Source organism: Ischnura elegans, chromosome 11, assembly GCF_921293095.1.
Source record: "Ischnura elegans chromosome 11, ioIscEleg1.1, whole genome shotgun sequence".
NCBI lineage: Eukaryota > Metazoa > Arthropoda > Insecta > Odonata > Coenagrionidae > Ischnura > Ischnura elegans.
Genome location: NC_060256.1, coordinates 69855965 through 69874545, shown reverse-complemented (window position 1 = coordinate 69874545; position 18581 = coordinate 69855965). Strand labels below are relative to the sequence as shown.

General features: G+C 39.2%; 1 protein-coding gene across 3 annotated transcripts; it reads right to left on the bottom strand.

Moving 5' to 3' along the window:
• Positions 1 to 3549: 3549 nt before the first annotated feature.
• On the bottom strand, positions 3550 to 15953 carry LOC124168466. 3 transcript variants are annotated; one of them, XR_006866944.1, is made up of 5 exons: positions 15810 to 15953; positions 13473 to 13547; positions 9883 to 10075; positions 7772 to 7826; positions 3550 to 3741 (listed from the first exon to the last, which is right to left on the bottom strand). XR_006866944.1 is itself a non-coding variant. In XM_046546727.1 (4 exons), coding segments are annotated over exons 1-4 (342 nt in total). In that variant the 5' UTR covers positions 15883 to 15953; the 3' UTR covers positions 7186 to 7825. The 3 variants fall into 3 exon arrangements, 1 of the variants encoding a protein (XP_046402683.1); XR_006866943.1 differs by lacking the exon at positions 3550 to 3741 and adding an exon at positions 5116 to 5226; XM_046546727.1 differs by lacking the exon at positions 3550 to 3741 and having other exon boundaries at positions 7186 to 7826.
• Positions 15954 to 18581: the final 2628 nt, after the last annotated feature.

Below are 18581 nucleotides of genomic sequence, written 5' to 3'. Positions count from 1 at the left end.
AGAAGAACTCCCGATGTGAAGTTGATCGCGACGGTTGGGACGTCACTCAGAGTTCCCTAAGCATAGTGATTAATGGTATGATATCGGGCTTCATTTTCCGTTCGATTCCCTGTCCAGGCGGTCGCTGATGGATGTCGGGGGGCCAACCAACTGAACTGCAGCTCAGAACTGCAGCCACTGGACGTTTTTCGCAGGGGCCGTGTCAAACGTTTCAGTAATAATATGGTGGTTTCCTATTATTTTTTTATTACCTAAATTGAAAGATTATTACTCCTGGAGTACGTATTTCACGCTTTTAGATTTTTAAATGACGATATCTACTTTTCGAGATTAAATGAAAAGTGAAAAATTTCAAGCGCGGGAAAACGCGACGGCTAAGTATGAATGCTGGGAAAAGCCCGGGTGATGTACTTCTGGTTTCCGTTGCCGCAAGTGAGGTGACCTTGGGGCGAGGCTTTGAGCGCTGATACGACGCAGGATGCTAGCAGGTAGCAGAGTACCCTGCTAGGTGGTAGCGCTTGGCTTAAATAAGGATTATTAATACCTTATCAAACGAAGAAAACTTTCCGACCTCAGTCAGTTTTAATAGGTGATTATTAAGACATGTTTCCCTGAGCTCTGTGCCTCATGCATGCATTGGTAATCTCAAACGATGTAAAACTCCTATCCTCTCGCGTAGAAACTAGGTCCCTGTGACGTCACGTGGAGTGGCATCGCATGGGCGCCAATCTAGCCTTTTTCAAATGAGGTTAAAATTGACCCTTGCCATTCGTCTAAACCGGTATTTCTTAAACCAAATAATTTGTATATTATGAATACACTAATGGTGGGTAAGGAATCGCAATCAATGCCTTTCGTTTTCTTTGATGAAGGAAACTACCCTATTGTTTCAGAGGTCATTAGTGAGGCTATAAAGTGATAGTAGTACCAAGTCAAAACTAATTTTGAAATACAGCTTACCCTCACATTCCTATTATAAGAAAAAAGGTACACTGTACTTTACTTTACAACAGTAGAATCTATGGATTTACCTGGTACATATTCTACCGTAGGCAAGCCTTTGATATTTCCCATCATATGATATATATCACGATAGATAGACCTTCTTTCTTATTTTGTCCATTCTAATGATTTATTTCCGTTTGTTCTCTCCTTGCATACCCAGCTATACTGTGAGAATGTCTTATTCATCTTGGCCAAATTAGTGCTCTTTAATACGCAAGATCTCGTTAGACCTTTGTAGTCAGCTAATACCCTTTCCTCTTATTGCTAGAATCGCCCATGTATTTCTCGACCTTAACCGCCTCTGTGGGCGATTTACTTTGTACTGTATACCCACGCGTGACGTTTTGGGTTCTGCATTTAATGGATATGCTTTTTCAAATCTTGTGTATTCTCTTTTTTAACAGAATTTGGGTACAGAACCTCACCTTGCTTTGTATGTCCTTCCTTCTCTGGAGCTTCTTTGTCTTTTTCGGTCGCCACCTCGGAACTAAATGCGTACAGGAGCTCGCAAATGCGTCAGCGAATGGGACCAAAATTGAAATAAAAATACAGTGCTTCAGGAGGAATCTTCAATATATAAGGAGATTGTTGGGAAGTCAATTTTAAGCATTTTTTGTCCATAATAATAGGGTTTTAAATCTTTAGTTAGGTACTGAGCTATATTTATGCAACCATTTTTTGGATGAACTTTGAAGTTACCATGAAAAGCTTTTTCTTGGGTATTCATCCTTTTAGAAATTTTATATAACGCTCTGGATTTTTTATGGCATAAAATTATTTAGGCTGGACGAAAATGTGTGATTATAATTTTATGGACAATTAATATTTTAGTTTAATTCAACGAGAACTTTGAGCGTGTGTCAACTATACAGCTCAGTCTCACCCATTTTGGGATTAATCAATGTTTGCATTGACGTAACTCAGTTACTAAGGATTTGCGACCCCATGTTTATCGACAAAAATGATTAAAATTGTCTCCCCTACAACCTCATGAATTATTGCACATTCCTCCTTAAACACGTTTGTTTTTATGTTGTTTAATACGAAGGTAAACTTCATTTGCATTGATTTAATACGACGAAGAGGGAAATCACCGGTATGATAATATAAAAGATACATAAGTATTTATTCGTCTCAGCGGCGCAGCGAGGCTGGGTATTGGGGGATAAACCCCCCCCCATTGCTCAAAGAAATTTTTAAGTTAAATCAATTTTACTTAATTAGATTAATATTACTTATGGGATAGTGTAAGGACGAATAAAATATCCCTCAGAATTTGTGCGAAAAATCCACAGAGAAAAAAAATCATTCCTCTTGACCGGGATTCGAACGCGGATCCTCCGATCCGGGCTCAAATTCCAGTGAAGGCGAATGATTTTTTTCTCTGCGGATTTTTCGCATAGTCCGTGCATTGCGGGTGACTCCGGTAAAGTTATCACCGTGGCTAGTCCCGATTTACTTAAACCTACCCCTCAGAAAGCGTAAAACTCACCATTTTGAACCATTTATCTTAAAAATTTTCTAGGGGAGGGCGCCTGCACCTCCCTCTTACCCTGGCGGGTATTCCATTACCCCTAGACCCCCCAGTATTAGTCTAAAACTCCCTCTAGCCTTAATTCCTAGCTGCGTCTCTGATTCCTCTATTTTCATGCCCCGTTAAAATGCGGAAGTTGGGGTTTCAATGAGGTTGTGGTCTCGGATTTTGTTTATTGCGCAGTTTCGCGCTCTTCTGTTTGTTTCCGTTGCGGTCTCCTTTACGTCTGCAAAGGTTTCCAACCTTTATCTTGCTCTTCTAATTATCCCTCTCTATCCACCTTCATCCAACTATGTTGTCATCAATTCCTGCCCCGTGGTAAAGATTTCGAATTATTTTTGCTATTGTTTTCCTCTTCTTCAGATAGGAATAATACCACAGCTTACAGCATTTTATTCAAATACTGACTCCTTGTGTAATATCTTTTTCTTGATTGTCCCGTTAAAATGCGCAAGTTGGGGTTTCAATGAGGTTGTGGTCTCGGATTTTGTTTATTGCGCAGTTTCGCGCTCTTCTGTTTGTTTCCGTTGAGGTCTCCTTGTGTTTGTTTGTATGTATGTTGTATGAGATTGTAAATTGAATTTTAATCTTTCGCAAGGATTGACTCATGTATTTAAAGAGAAGAAAAAGGTCATTGCACGCCAGTTATGAAGCACTGTGAACGTTATAAAACAACACAGCATTTTCTAATGTAGGAATATTCTTATCTACTCTTCAAGTGGTTGAGGCTCTCACAATCAGTTTTCTCTGATATTTCAATAATTGACGCGGTGTACATACTGAGGACTTGAGAATGTTGTTATCTTGGACGTGTCAGTCTGAAGTATAAACCACGCACTCCTTTTTAAATTATTGAAATTTCCATAGCACTGGATAATCAGATGTGTGGGATTACTTGATAAGTTTCTTCTTAACAAATACTCCTAAAAAGTATCCGATAAAATTAATTTTAAACAGAAATAATAATCTGTGAGGTTTTGCATGATAGAAAGTAATTATTTAATGCATTTTATAGTTCATTTGTTAAAGTGTACCATTTACATTCATACTACGTTACCCACAGAGATATATCCATGTGGAAACGGTAGGCTTTGGGAAATGAGAAATTCATTTTGTCCTAAAAGCCCGTGTTTGGTTTGCTTCATTCCTCCTGATTGAAGTGGATTTTATTTTTTATGACAATAGCATCTACTTCGTAAGACCTGAAAGAAGAGAATTTGGCCACTTTGGAGGAAGAGGTCAATGATTATTCCTCGGAAAAGATAGCCTTTTTCTTAGATATTCTTAGCAAAGAAGCCCGTATTCCTTCACGCGGCAATCTCCCCAGGGACTGAGAAGAAAAAAAAATAGAACCGTCTATCTGATCGTCGTAGAGGGTGAGCATTCAAACTGTCACCTAAATGTATGATTTAATTGCTACAGTGGTTATTAGTGGGCCACAAAAGTGATCTTAGAAGTAATTGTATGAATTGAATTTTATGCATTTCCTTTATCTCTCTATCACGAGACTCAATCGTGTATCTAGATATATGTTGTGAGAAAATATGTCACATTGTACAGCTGTCAAGCCTTCGATTCATGGCTTTTTTATTTAATTTTCCTCATTCATTGCCGCCATTCAGGGACACAACTTGAAAAAAAAAAACAGGCTGCGATTTTCCCAGTGATGTACTACATGAGTTGGGGAAGCTCCGCCCGAGAAGGCATTTGAATTTATATGCTATCATTTTTCTTAGGGAATCACTCCAGGCCTCTTCTTCCGTGGTAGTGATAGCTGTTCGGGTGCTCCATCGGGTAATCTGAATCTCAGGGCTGAAGGAGGCGTAGTCCATCCTCATTCAGCTCTAAGATTGGACTACGATTCGTACCCTGAAACGTCGGCAGCCAAGGAGGAAATTACCCGGTGCGGCACCCGATTGGCCTTCACTACCCCAGCAAACGCCGCGAAACCATCAGATCTGTATTCTCTTCTTCCATAATGACCTAATGATGTTTGAGTCTTCTTTGATATCATCGCAATTTCGGTCTGTTGTGCTGGATATTTCTTTCGACATCCGTTGTCAGCTTATTTCCTTTTTTGTTACAATCTCCTTTGTTTTTTAAGTGTGCACTCGTTTTGCAAAAAAATGATTCGGATATTTTAAAATAAATAAATAAATTGTTTTATTACTCCAAAAATAAAAAGTTCAGAATTGTTATCCAAACATTTTTATTAACACTCATTTCCGTTGTTGGTGGCCCTAAAATTGTTGCCACTAAGGAATTTGTATTTATTCAAAGTCCTAAAATTGTTTTATGCCAGAAGTTGCAACATGCTGAGTGGGTGTGATAAATACAAATATAATTTAAGTAGTGAGTCATGTGTAGTAACAAACATACCAAGGTTAACATCATATAAACGTTATTTTCTTAACATGGGGCCAGAGTTATTTCATTCACTGCCTGCTAAAATAAAAAAAATCAAATCACCAAATAAAATGTTAAGACTTGCCAAAGACTGGCTTTTCTCACAAGAAATAATTGAAAATTTTCTTTGATGTTGTATCTCTAAAAACCTCATGTATTATTTACTGCATTATTATTTTCTTTTATTGGCATACATTTTTGTTATTTGATGGTGGCTCAATTCTGGTCCTACGACCTTGGAGATCACCTATAGCTCCTTCTATTTGTTATCTTGTATTCAGCTGTAAAACCAAAATGAAGGAGTAAATTATTATTTATTATAAATTGTGGGAGTAAATTGTAGGAGCAAATGTAGGAGTAAATCATAAAATATAGGAGTAAATTATTATAAAATTATTATTGTTTTCTCGATACATCTCTGTGACCGATTCTTCGATGCTGATGATAACAATGGACAATCTAACGAAGAGATCTTGGCCATTATGGAGGGAGAAGCTGGTGGGGATTTTTCAAGAAGGATGGTGGCGAAGAAGTTCTTATAGAAGGGGAGAGAATTCAAGGGGTACAAGTGATTCCCGCTAGATGTCAACAAAAAACAGCAGGCATGCTGTTTTGTGCTTACATCTAGCGGGAAATCAAACTCATCACGAAATATCTAGATGATCTCGTTTTTTTTCCTTTGCTAAATTTCTGTAACTAACTCTGTTTAGAAAAAAAATTACTTGCACCTCTTGGCTTCTTTCCCCCTTGCATAAGAACTTCTTCGCCACCATCCTTCTTGAAAAATCCCCACCAGCTTCTCCCTCCATAATGGCCAAGATCTCTTCGTTAGGGTGTTCATTGTTATCAATGTTATTTTGGGCGAACTAATACTTGGGAGGTCTGGGGGATATGTAATACCCGCCAGGGTAAGCGGAAGGTATGGGTGCCCTCCCCCAGAAAATTATTAAGGTAAATGGTTCAAAATGGTGAGTTTTACTGCTTCCTGAGAAGTATTTTATCAATCCTTACCCTATTCTATGCGTTATATTCATCCAATTAAGTAAAATGGTTTAAATTTAATAATTTATCTGAGCTCTGGGGGGGGGGGGGGCTTATCCCCCAAAACCCTCCCCTCGCTGCGACCCCGCAGAACAGAGACTCCCTCGTATCCCATGGCCACCAAGTTTTTGAATCATTCCTCTATCAATTTCTGTACTTAACTCTCACTGTATAAAAAATCACATGTATCCCTAGGCTTCTCACCCTGTCATATTTTCTCGGGAAAAGCTTACCGAAGCTCATGTACATCAGTAGGAAACTTTATGTCTGTGGTTTTTTCTTGTCGAGTCACTGAAATGTGGCTAGGGAGGAAGAAATGGAAGAAAATTCGACACTGTTGATGAATCAAAGGCATGACAGCTGTAGAATCTGCATTGGCACCGACTCTACGGGGCCTGAGGGGGCCCGAGCCCCCTCTAAAATTCGTTATCGGTGTGAGGAAAAAAATGTGTCTAGGCTTTTCGATTTTCACCGGAGTGTCCAGACATCGAGATTCGAGTTATCAGGGTTATAATGTTGATCATATGACTCTTCTAAAATGCTTAAAAAACTTATAACTCGCTACTTATAACATTTCACGAGGCAAGATCCCCGGTTTGGGCCCCCCAATATTTTTTGTAAGTCGGCATCTCTGAGAATCTGTACCTCTTTTATCACGCAGCATGTCTCAATTAATGATTATATAGCTCGTGGACATATGTTGTTCAAAATGTACTATCATTAAAGATCATTTTTTGGCTCCGCGAATAACCGTCGTGACAGTTTTGAATGGGTACCGTCCTCGAATATCGGCTTAGTATTTCTATGTTTTTCTGGACAAATACTGGGATGGGATTTTTGGTAACGGCATACGAACATCTTTGCTATCATCTTTTTTGGGGGATCCCTCATTGGCCTAAGTATTAATTAGGGTCAAACACCTTTCGTTTGGTTCTGCAAACCAGTGGAGCAGCGAAGGGGGGAGGTTTGGGGGTAAAACTCCCCCCCCCAGAGCTCAGAGAAATTTTTAAGTTTAATCCATTTTACTTACTTATTTGGATTAGTATTACTTATATAATAGTGTTAGGATTTGTCAAATATCCCTTAGAAAGCCGTAAAACTCGCCATTTTGAGTCATTATTTTAAAAACTTTTCTGGAGGAGGGCCCCCGCAACTCCTGCTTACCCTGGTGGGTATGCAATACCCCCACACCCGTAAGTATTAGTTACCCTAAAACCTAGCCTTAATTCCTAGCTGCGCCCCTGCTGCGAACTGCCAACTTCACCAGATATGGAGGCCCAAGTCAATTGGATAACGTTTTGCACATCCTTTAATGGTCAAATAATATTTTAAGCTATTCCTATGCAATAGAATGTGAACACTTAATGAAAAAATAGTGGGATCTCGTAGGAAAATTAACTCTCGTGATAAAAGCTATTTTGATTAAAAACTAATAGCAATTTTCCCTTAATATTTTCCAAGTTTTTCAACTTATGGAAAAAGTCTTCTGGCCGTGGAACGGTTTTAAACCATTCAATAAGGGTAAGTTCTTAATTAACCGGATAGATTCACTAAATAGAAATATTTCACTGCACAACATGAGAAAATACTTTGACAACCAAATTTAAAAGCACAATTTCCATATATTGATCATTTCACAAATTGAAATGCCATCATGGAAAAGTCTTTCATTTTTTCAGCATCAGCGGAGAACACAATTCTTCCAGAAAATTCTATAAACAGTATTGATTCACGAATAGAAGAAGATAGATGTGGTAGTATCCACCGGAAGAGAGGATGTTGTACCTTCTGAAGGGAACGTCTCGCTTGAGCTATCCTTCCTTGGCTGCCGTGGGTGCATCTTAAAGTAAAGAAGGTTAAAGATAATGAGAGCTGGTTGCAGATATTATTGATTATGTACCTTTATACCAAAAATTAAGCTTTTCAACCATCCAATCCTAGACCACTGGATTGCCTGTCGTAGGCAGGGGGGGGGGGCATATCATATTTCGTTCGTTTCGTGTATGACGGAACCTTAATAATTTAATTTAATATTGAGTAAGTACTATCATATCAAAACAAGAAGAATATTTCGTACAGTAAATGTTGTATGTTGTATTTAATCTCAAATGTGAGAAGACCGTTTACCCGTGGGGCCCTTTTGCCCCCCCAGAAAAATCCTGGATCTGCCCTTGCTGTCTGTCATGTACGTAATAAGACATACTCGCTAATACATTTTATCATTGAGGCAGTAGGACCCAGCATTAACCCAGTTACAAGTAAGCTCCTTTTGTCTCCTCAAGAAAGAGTTTCGATAAAATCGAATTAAATTAAAAGGGCTCCATATTAATAATGAAAGACACTTTGTTTCTTCCACAAGTTTATAAAAATTTCTATTTTAATACCGGTTTCGGCTGTTACACCATCACCAAATACAGCCGTATTTGTTAATGCATGTATAATGTATTTGATAATGGCGTAACAGCCGAAATTGTTGTAAAAAAAGAAATTTTATAAACTTGTGGGAGAAGCAAAGTGTCTTTCATTAGTAATAGGAATTTTGATGTTTTTGCGAGGAGGAAGACGTTGAAACTTTTAAAGCCAATTTGGATTCAGCTATTTTGTTTATGCACTCATATCTACATTTAAAAAGAAAAGAAAAAAAAAATTTCAACCATGAACGCGTAATGTTACACGTAAATTGATCGTACGAATATCATGAAAATAGCCTAATGAGTATGGTTTTAATTAGAGTTCAATCTCGAGTGTCTATACTTTTGGCACGGATAGTATTTGCTAACTTAAACTATCCGATGATTATCGCTATCGTCAATATTCCGGATATGTTGTTGAGAATTATCAATCCTAATAATAAAAACGTTTGTTTAATTCCACCAATTTTTTATAATGGTAGGACTAGTTTCAACGCAGCGGCGTAATCGTCAGATACATAGAATAGAATCTGATGATAACGACGCTGCGTCGAAACAAGTGGCGGAGCCAGGATAGGGATAAGGGAAGGGGGGCCTAAGTGGGGGTTAAAATTCCAGCAGTAGTGGCAGGTGGAACGAAACCCTTAGGACGGGCTCGCGGGGTACACTCCTGGGGCAGGGACTGTAAGCGTTAGCTTTTTTCCTCTACCACCAGAAGGGGAAGGACGGGAAGGATCAAGGAACGGAGGCGCCGCGCCGCCGCGATGAGAGCCTGACGACGCCTCTAGGGGAAGGACGGGGAAGGAAGGGAGAGGACGAGGAATCCTGCACCGTCACAAGGCGGGCAGGTCCTACCATCAGCGAAACCAAGCATACGCAATTAATATACTAACGATCTTGGAGGAGTATTCTATGAGGAAGAATAATCCAACGATCAAATCGTTCGAGGCAGTGGTGGAAAAAGAAATTACCATTCTATCTACAGTAAATTGGATACCCAAGGGGGGGCTATAGCCCCTCTACCCCCCTATAGATCCGCCACTGGTCGAAACTAGTCAAAATTAAAAAATTGATGGAACAAAACAAAGTTTTAGGTTTTCCCGGCGTATGGATTGATGAAAAATCTCTCGGGATTCCCACCGGGTGTGGTATTGCGTTAATTCTCCCAACGTTTCAGTGGCTGAGTCTGCCATCGTCTTCAGGGGTTTACTCTTAATGGTACTTTTTATGGTACTAAAAAGTACCATTAATACTGAATAATTAAAAATTACCATTAAAGTACCGCAAAAAGTACCATTAAGAGTAAAACCCCTGAAGACGATGGCGGACTCAGCCATTGAAACGTTGGGAGAATTAACCCAATACCACACCCGGATGGAATCCCGAGAAATTTTTCACCAAAACAAAGTTATTAAAAAGTTTACCGTTGAAAGAAACTTACACAATGTTGATTCAGAAATGATAGAGATAATTATCAATCCTTACCATGTTTTTTTGTACATAATCCTGAATATAGAGTTAACAGATTGTCTAGGATTATTTTCCTCCTGATTTCCGGCGGATCTCCCTGAGCGTGGAGAACGCGCGCGATTGGTGAACTCGTCACCGTCCTTTTCGAGGAACGGAAGAAGATCCTCCACGTTAGGGAATTTGTCGAAAAGCGTTATCTGCGGCGGGGCTGGAATGAAAGAAAAACACATGTCACGAAGAAGTTCATCGATTTCAACGAAGAATTCTACTGGCCACCGATACACAGGATAGTGTTGCTATCCTCACGGTTTTTACAAGTTCTTTTACATAAATGATGCAACGGCAAATGGGGTCTTGTATTTTCACATGAAACCGCAATTAATTTATCCTTTTCTGTAGGATATTTTTTCTCTACGTTTATGAAAATTATTCTTTCTGCTATTTAAACATAATTATGGTGTCATGAGCACTTTGCCAAAAAGATAAGTTAATTTTTTGCGAAGCAAATTTTATGGTTCTTGTCCATAATTATGGACAATTATGCACATTGGGAGTATGGGCGTACCCAGCGGCAGCTGCCCCTCCTCAGAAGTTGATTTAAAATTAGTTCAAAAGGAAACTTTTGAACAAATATTCTTTTTGTGTAATATTTCTAATCCTGCCGCGTGAACGGCGGTGAAATACACGAGAATTGCCATGAGAAAAAATTCCCCTGGACCGGGAATAGAACCACGGACATTTGGCTCTCCGCATTGGCTGCACATTGGCCCGGAAAGCCAAAGTTCCGTGGTTCGATTCCCGGTCCAGGGGAATTTTTTCTCATGGCAATTCTTGTAAATATTCTTTTGATGAAAATGATACCAGTATTAGACTAGTAGCTAAAATAAAAATCTATATTTTTTCAAGCAAATAATTTTATAAACTTTGAAAGCGCTCTCACAGTTTTCTTAAAATTTCGGTTTTAATTAACCTTTTCTATGCTAAAATGTTACAACCCGAACGAACACGGCATCCCCCCTAGTTGTGATCCTGGGTTCGTCCATGAACGGGAGGTTAAAATACCCTGAAATTCATGTCAATTTTAATGGACCCTATTTGTGACAGGGCTAAGGGATAAGGTAGACGATAAGGAAAGACGAGTGAGGCCCTTTTTACATGATACGTAAACACGTACGAGTTGATATGTGTTTGTCATCATCAACATCACTGGTCAACAATCCTAGGATTGGTTTGACGCAGCTCTCCACTCTGTTCTCCTATCAGCTAATCTTTTCGCACCTACGTATTTCTTCTCTTTCACATCTCTCTTTGCTTGTTCCATATATTTTGTTCGAGGTCTTCCTTTTCCATTCTTGCCTTCCACTTGTCCTTCGACGATTGTCTTCATCAGGCCATTATGTCTCAAGATGTGGCCTATATGGTTGTTCCGTCTTCTTATTAAGGTTTTCATGAGGCTTCTCTTCTCTCCTACCCTTCTTAGGACTTCCTCGTTACTAACTCGGTCGATCCATTTGATTTTCATCATTCTTCTGTAGCACCACATTTCAAAGGCCTCTATCCTTGCTTTCTCCGCTGCGGTCATTGTCCATGCCTCACTTCCGTATAGGAGCATACTCCAGATGTAGGTTCTTATAAATTGTTTCTTTACTTCCATATTTAAGTTTCCCGCTGTAAGCATGTCTCTCTTTTGGTGGAATGCTCTCTTCGCCTGGGCTATTCTGCTGATAATTTCTTTCTTGTTTCTCCCGTCACTAGTTATCTTCGGTTATATGTGTTTGTACGGACGATTTTTGTTTACCGGAACAGAACATTTAAGAATACGTGAACCAAATTAGAAAATGTTCTATTTTCTGTAAATGCATTCTCACAAGTTGGGTGGTAGTTTCGTGTTCATTCTCGCTTTCATACATTTTGTCATTACATCGTACCGTGTAAACAGGCCTTTACAACGAAAAATAATCATCTTCATGCAGCCATTCTCTCGTTAACTTAGGATGAGAAAACGCGAAAGTTGCATCCCAATTTTTTTGGGAGTTGATGACGTCATTTGAGTCCTGATTCATTTACTTATTGAGAAAGGAATTTTCATTGGGAGTGGAATCACTCACAAGAGGGCCAGCAAAGCAAACCACGTGAAGCCGATGGAAGGGGTTTAGGAGTAGCTGTGAAACGGTGATCTGCTCGGGATGGGATTATGACGTCATCGACTCATCTGCGAAAGGATTAAGGCCGTCGATTTTCACCGTGAATAATGTGAGAATTATATGGCGTATTGAAAAACGAAAAATACCGGTCCCTTAATTTATTAAAATTCTATCGCAATCGAAAATAAACAAATATTTGTGAAAGACCCAATTACAATAGGGTAGTTTCCTTCATCAAAGAAAACGAAAGGCATTGATTGCGATTCGTTACCCACCATTAATGTATTCGTATTATACAAATTGTTTCGTTTCAGAACTACCGGTTTAGACAAATGGCGATGGTCCGTTTTTATCCTCATTTGAAAAGGGCCAGATTGGCGCCCAAGCGATGCCACTCCACGTGACGTCACAGGGACCTAGTTTCTATACGAGAAGATAGGAGTTATATATCGTCTGAGGTTACCAATGCATGTATGAGGCGTAGAGCTCAGGGAAACATGTCTTAATAATCACTTATTAAAACTGGCTAAGGTCGGAAAGTTTTCTTTGTTTGATAAGGTATTAATAATCCTTATTTAAGCCTAGCGCTAACAGTTAGCAGGGTACTCAGCTACCCGCTAGCAGCCTGCATCGTATCAGCGCCCAGCTTCGCCTCAAGGTCACCTCACAGGGCGGCAGCGGGAACCAGAAATACGTCGCTCGGAGAGATTGCCCGGCATTCATACTTGCGCGTCGCGTTTTCGCGCGCTTGAAAATTTTCACTTTTCATTTAATCGCGAAAAATAGATATCGTCATTTAAAAATCTAAAAGCGTGAAATACGTACTCCAGGAGTAGTAATCTTTCGATTTAGGCAATAAAAAAATAATAGTGCGAAAAATCCACAGGGAAAAAATCATTCGCCTTGACCGGGATTTTTTCCCTGTGGATTTTTCGCACAATTGTGCATTGCGGGTGACTCCCGTAAAGTTATCACCGTGGCTAGTCCCGGTATACTTAAAAAAAATAATAGGAAACCACCCTATTCAATATTTGCTATGACTTTCTCTATCAGTTTTGAAACCCGTTTAATATCACTTACGCCAAAGATAAAGAACGAGGCTTCCAACAGGGGTGGATTCAGTATCAAGTTTGGGGGGGTTAATGGAATACGTATGGTAATGGAATGGTAGGGAGGGACATTCTCTCGTGCAACATTATTAAAATACAATAAGCTCTACGATTAATGCTACTCAAACTTCTCTCACGTTCGGGAATTGTGGTCATGCATGTTTATTAAAAGCTCCCTTCACTCCTTCACGAGAATACAAAAATTGTCAGACCGATAAAAATTAAATTTTTTGATAAAATTTGAGGGGGAGGTCATGATCCTTATGACCCCTCCCCCAGAATTCGCCGATGCTTTTTGAGTGATCGAAGACTGGAATTTGGTTTGAGATTTTTGGCACTATTAAATCCTTACCTGCAGTCGATAGGACGTTGGTTTGAGGGAGTTTCTCATTATCTCCAAGAGTTTTAGAGGTAGCGTCTTCATTATCTGAAAGAAATGACGCGTATGTCATTAGAAAATGAGACCGACTTCATAGAACAGTGAAAATCACTCCTAACGTGCACCTTTTACCAGGGGCGTAGCTAGGGGGAGGCCCGGGGGGTCTGGACCCCCCCGAAATATAAAAATATACTTCTCACTTTACTTTTCTTCATAAAAGAAAACAAAATATTGAAAAAAAATGAATTTACTATAGGTTTCTTTGACAAATAAAGTTGGTTTGATTATGAAAAATGTTAAAATTAGTTTAAAACCCTCTTTTTAGTAACTAGTTTCAAAAAGTTTCCCACTATTTTGGCTTCCCCCAAACGAAATTCATGGCTACCTCATTGCCTATCACTCACAGATACCTCTGAATTACAAATTAGAAATCGTTTTGAATCCCCGAAGAATAGTCATGTCGTAAGGATCGAATATCTTATATGTACAGGGTGAAGAAAACTCGTGAAACATATCCCCTTCGTATCGGTTTGTTACCTTTGATCGAAATGCATTCGTTAGATTATTACGGACTGTATGAAAGTAATAAATAATTTTGTCGAAGTTTCTACACACATTAATCACTTCACTTATCGCGTTACTATCTACTTCATCTTCTATATGCAACCAATTCATCTAGGAGTTCACTAAAGGCACAAATTGTGTTCAATTACTCTAGAGGCACAATGAAAGTTCACCGCACGTCGTAATTTTCTTGCAGCTATCCAAAACTTTCAATTAATATCAACAGTTGCACTACATACTTTGCCTGCCTTACTTGAAGAAAAGACTTCTCATGTTCCCCTTTGGTGTACATGCGTAAAACACCCATGAATGTATACGAATATTAATAATAATAATTAATAATAATAATAATAATTGATAATAATAATTTATTACTCCACATTTGTTGAAAAAAGAGAAGGAGCTTTAGGTGTTCTCGAAGGTCATGGACTAGAATTGAGCCACCATCAATTAACAAAAATGTATGCCAATAACATAATAATGCAGTACATGATACATTAAGTTTTATGTAAATAACATCAAAATAAATTTTCAACTTTTTCTTGCGAGAAGAGCCAGTCTTTAGCAAGTCTCAACATGACATTTGTGGTTTTATTTTTTTAAATTCTAGCGGGCAGTAGATGAAATAATTTTGGCCCCATGTAAATAAAACAGCGTTTATATACAGTTAACTTAGGTCTATTTGCAACTATAAATGACTCATTCCTTAAATTATATTTATATTTGTCACTTACACTCGGCATATTTCCACTTCTGGCAAAAAACAATTTAAGCACTTTGTATAAATACAAATGCCTTAGTGGCAACAAATTTAGGGCCACAAACAACGGAAATGAGTGCTCATATAACCGAAGTTCCATCGTCCACAACGGCCCGCTATACTTGAGGTGCTCCCTTAATCAAGGCAGGAGCCAGCCACTAATATGGGTGTATACCACGCATAGTAGCCCTTAGTAACGATCTATGATTACCATTGTGATAGTATGCTACTACTTAGAACGACTTTTCGGCGTTAGGAGTTTACTAATGCCTCGTTCAGATTACGATAGTCCGAGCGATCGTCCTAACGATAGTTGGCCGAACTAGCAGTATGAATGCATGTCCTGACAATAGTTACCGTAGTTCCGAACGTTGCCACTTCACGATGGTTAGGCGCTGGGAGACCGGAAGAAGAAAGACGAAAAGTTCGTGAAGCTCCCATCGCTCTATTTTTTTCATGAATTCGTCCAAGCAAGGAAGAACATGGGCGGAAGAAAAAATATTCGTTAAATACACACGGAACAAAGTAATATCTTGACCCTGCATACCTCAACAGCTTTGCTAACCGTCAATTTCTCGTTCAGCTTAGATATCAGCACTAGAGGGCAGCACAGGTTTTAACCATCGTTGTGTGAATGCACGGTAGTTGCAACGATTGCTGGAACAATCGTAATCTGAACGAGGCATAAGGAAACTATGAATACGACCGTAGTTTGGAGATTTTAATGGAGCGATTGGTTAAACGGGAAAGAGAATGTAAGGACCGTGTTAGAGGGAAGAATGCTAAGCTAAGCTGGGAAGGAAGAGGAAGAAAATGGGATTTATAGATAGGCTGAGAGCGAATATGTCTAATTGTAAATATAAAATGGGGGTTCAAGTTTGGTGAGGGGATAAGTCAAGGTGATTCGAATAATGCCCAATATAGAACGCGTTTAACGGATGAAGTACCCTCAGTACTAAGAAATTGGAGTACATATCGCAGCTTACCTTGGTGTGACTGGCTGACCCCCGTGTAAAGTAGCAGCACGGCTAGAGTGAAATGGATTGTGGTCATCGCCATGTTCAATGGAGAGAGCCTTTCCACTCGATCAGTTGAAGATCGAAGAATGTGTAATTGCTCTTAGGCCTTCCCGATTTTATACTGTTTTCTTATCTCTCCATCCTTGGGTTATCCACAACCTCCGTTTAAATTTGTTGATGAGTTTCCGTATTTTTCGATTTTTTTCTGCAAATGGATAAACATCCTCGCATCTTTTTTGTATAGATGCTACACATGTTTTGCGCACTGTTGAGAAATCAGCGGATGTTGATTTTCCTTGGAATTGACACATTTGTGTCCGCTTGTTTTTAGCGTGTACTTAAACTCCTATGTTTTCTGAAACGTGTGCCGCAATATTGAACAATATCGTTTGATTCATTGCAGTGCTGACTAAATGTTGTTCAACTTTATCTCTTAATTGCCTTTTTTCAGAAATGGTAGTCGATGTTTAAAAAAACATTGACTTGTTATTCAACATTAGTAAGTAATCCATGCGTATGTACAATCCTGAGTAAGATTCCTGTTTATATATAAAACTCCCAGTCATTTCCGATCGGTAAGGCAAAGTTATTGCCAGCTAATTCGTTGGTCACGGGACTCTTTTTTGTTCATTGAATGTAAATGATGATGGTTACTGGCTTGAATTTTAACTTCTTGATACTTGTTGAGTAAGTGAAAAATTCTGTCGCTGAAGTCGCTGAAGTACGGACTATGCTTGAGTGATTGGCGTAAGCTTGATGGAAGTATAGAGCTAATGAAAATACAAATTAAGAAATGAAAATTGAATGAATCGGACGTCACGAACTAAATCCGAGATAATGCGACCAAAAATTTCTTTTTTTTACCATTACTCAGATTTTCATGTATTTTAATTTGTTGTTTTTTGTTTAACAGTTGCCGTTAAAATATTTTTACTAATCTATATCGTGCCGTTGCAAAATGTACCTTGTGGCGGATTTTCACTTCGAATGTGCACCTGGCGTAAATTTTAGTCTTGCACTTGGGTGCATTCATTAATTACGTGAGTTGATAAGGGGGAGAGGGTGTCTGGCCGATTCTCACCCAATCTCACGTGGGAGAAAGAGGGGGTAACGAAAATTTTCTATCATAGAGCCCTGAGGAAGGAGAATAAATCTCAGAAACGTTGGCAAAAAGTGTATTTAATTTAAATCATGACCTATACTCCAAAATCATAAACACTACATTGTTGTAATAATAAGGAAGGTCAGGAGAAGAAACTGTATTCATTGCAAGAAACAGTGCAACAACAGTTTCCGCAAGAAACAGTTATTGAAAATCACATGGACATGTTGGTTCATGCAGTCACTCTTTAGACATTGCCCACATGAATCCCTGAGGACTGAAGTAGAATAAATAGACTTTTACCAAATTCATTAGTTCTCATTTAAATATTTTATTGTTCCTATTTTCACTGAGATTCTATACTACGATCTCAGTAATCTAAAATATAAGTCTTGACTAATCTTTCATAAAAATAATTAAACAAAATGTTTTTTGTAATAAATCCAACGCAATAAAGCATAGATTAACGTATGCACACTGAAAATACGCTTAATGAACAGTCTCACATGAAATTAGAGGGAGGCAGTTTGCTGGATGAAAAATCCTCATGTACCGCGCGCCGTACGGTAGGTCTGAAATCTGGAATAGTTAGAAAATTTCTGCTCGACGAGCGTTGCATGACGGGCTATCAGTCACGTGTTTGGACAGCTGTGAGGCAGAGTGCAAGACTGATTATGGTGATAGGCCAGTTGTGACTGCGTATTTGAGAGTTGTTTGTGACTGTGTAGTTTTTCTGGAATCATTACTGACTCTAAAGGCCTGTTTACACGGTACATTAACACGTACGGGTTAATGTCTAAACGCATGAACGCGAGAATGAACGCCAAAATGCACTGTGTAATCACCCAACTTGTAGGAATGCATGCACAGAAAATAGAACCTGTGCTAATTTGGTTCATGGATTCGTAAGTGTTCCGCTCCGGCCCACAAAAATCATTCATGCAAACAGACATTAACTTTTACGTGTTAATGTATCGTGTAAACAGGTCTTAATACATTTATTTCAGTACATTTATTGCCCAACTATACTGAGGCGTACTGAAGTAATCGCTGTTTGTGGTTGATAACATCATAGGAGTAGGTACTCAAACATACAGTTTATACCAAACCTTCCGTTTTCCTTTCCGAGGTTCACTATCACTCCCACCCTCAACTAGTAAAGCTGCCAACAACTTTTGTTTGCTGATTGACATTGTCACTCCACGGCACGACACAAGGACTGAGCAGCACGAACGTTAGTAGACGCGTTTTCTGAGTGTCGTGCCGTGCATTGCACGGCGGTCAGAACACGTGCGGCGCACGTCCGTGTATTGGCCGTTTAATGGACACCCTTGCCGCTAGTGCCTCATTCACATTACGATTGTTCCAGCCATTGTCGGAGGTATCGTGCATTCACACGACGATTGTTAAAACCTGTGCTGCCCTCTAGTGCTGACATCTAAAGTGAACGGGAAATTGACGGTTAGCAAAGCTGTTGAGGTATGCATGGACAAGATATTGCTGTTTTCAACGTGTATTTACCGAATATTTTTCTTCCGCCCATATTCTTCCTTCCTAGGACAAATTCATGAAAAAAATAGAGCTTCACGAGCTTTTCGTCTTTCTCTTGTCGCTTCCGTTTCCGGTGTCCCAGCGCC

Excerpts from the sequence above, each read along its gene's own strand:
- LOC124168466 (XM_046546727.1), bottom strand. The coding sequence starts at position 15,882 with ATGGCGATGACCACAATCCATTTCACTCTAGCCGTGCTGCTACTTTAC. Across the intron at positions 13,548-15,809 it reads GGTCAGCCAGTCACACCAAG|ATAATGAAGACGCTACCTCT; the intron begins GTAAGCTGCGAT and ends CATTTCTTTCAG. Across the intron at positions 10,076-13,472 it reads CAACGTCCTATCGACTGCAG|CCCCGCCGCAGATAACGCTT; the intron begins GTAAGGATTTAA and ends CTTTCATTCCAG.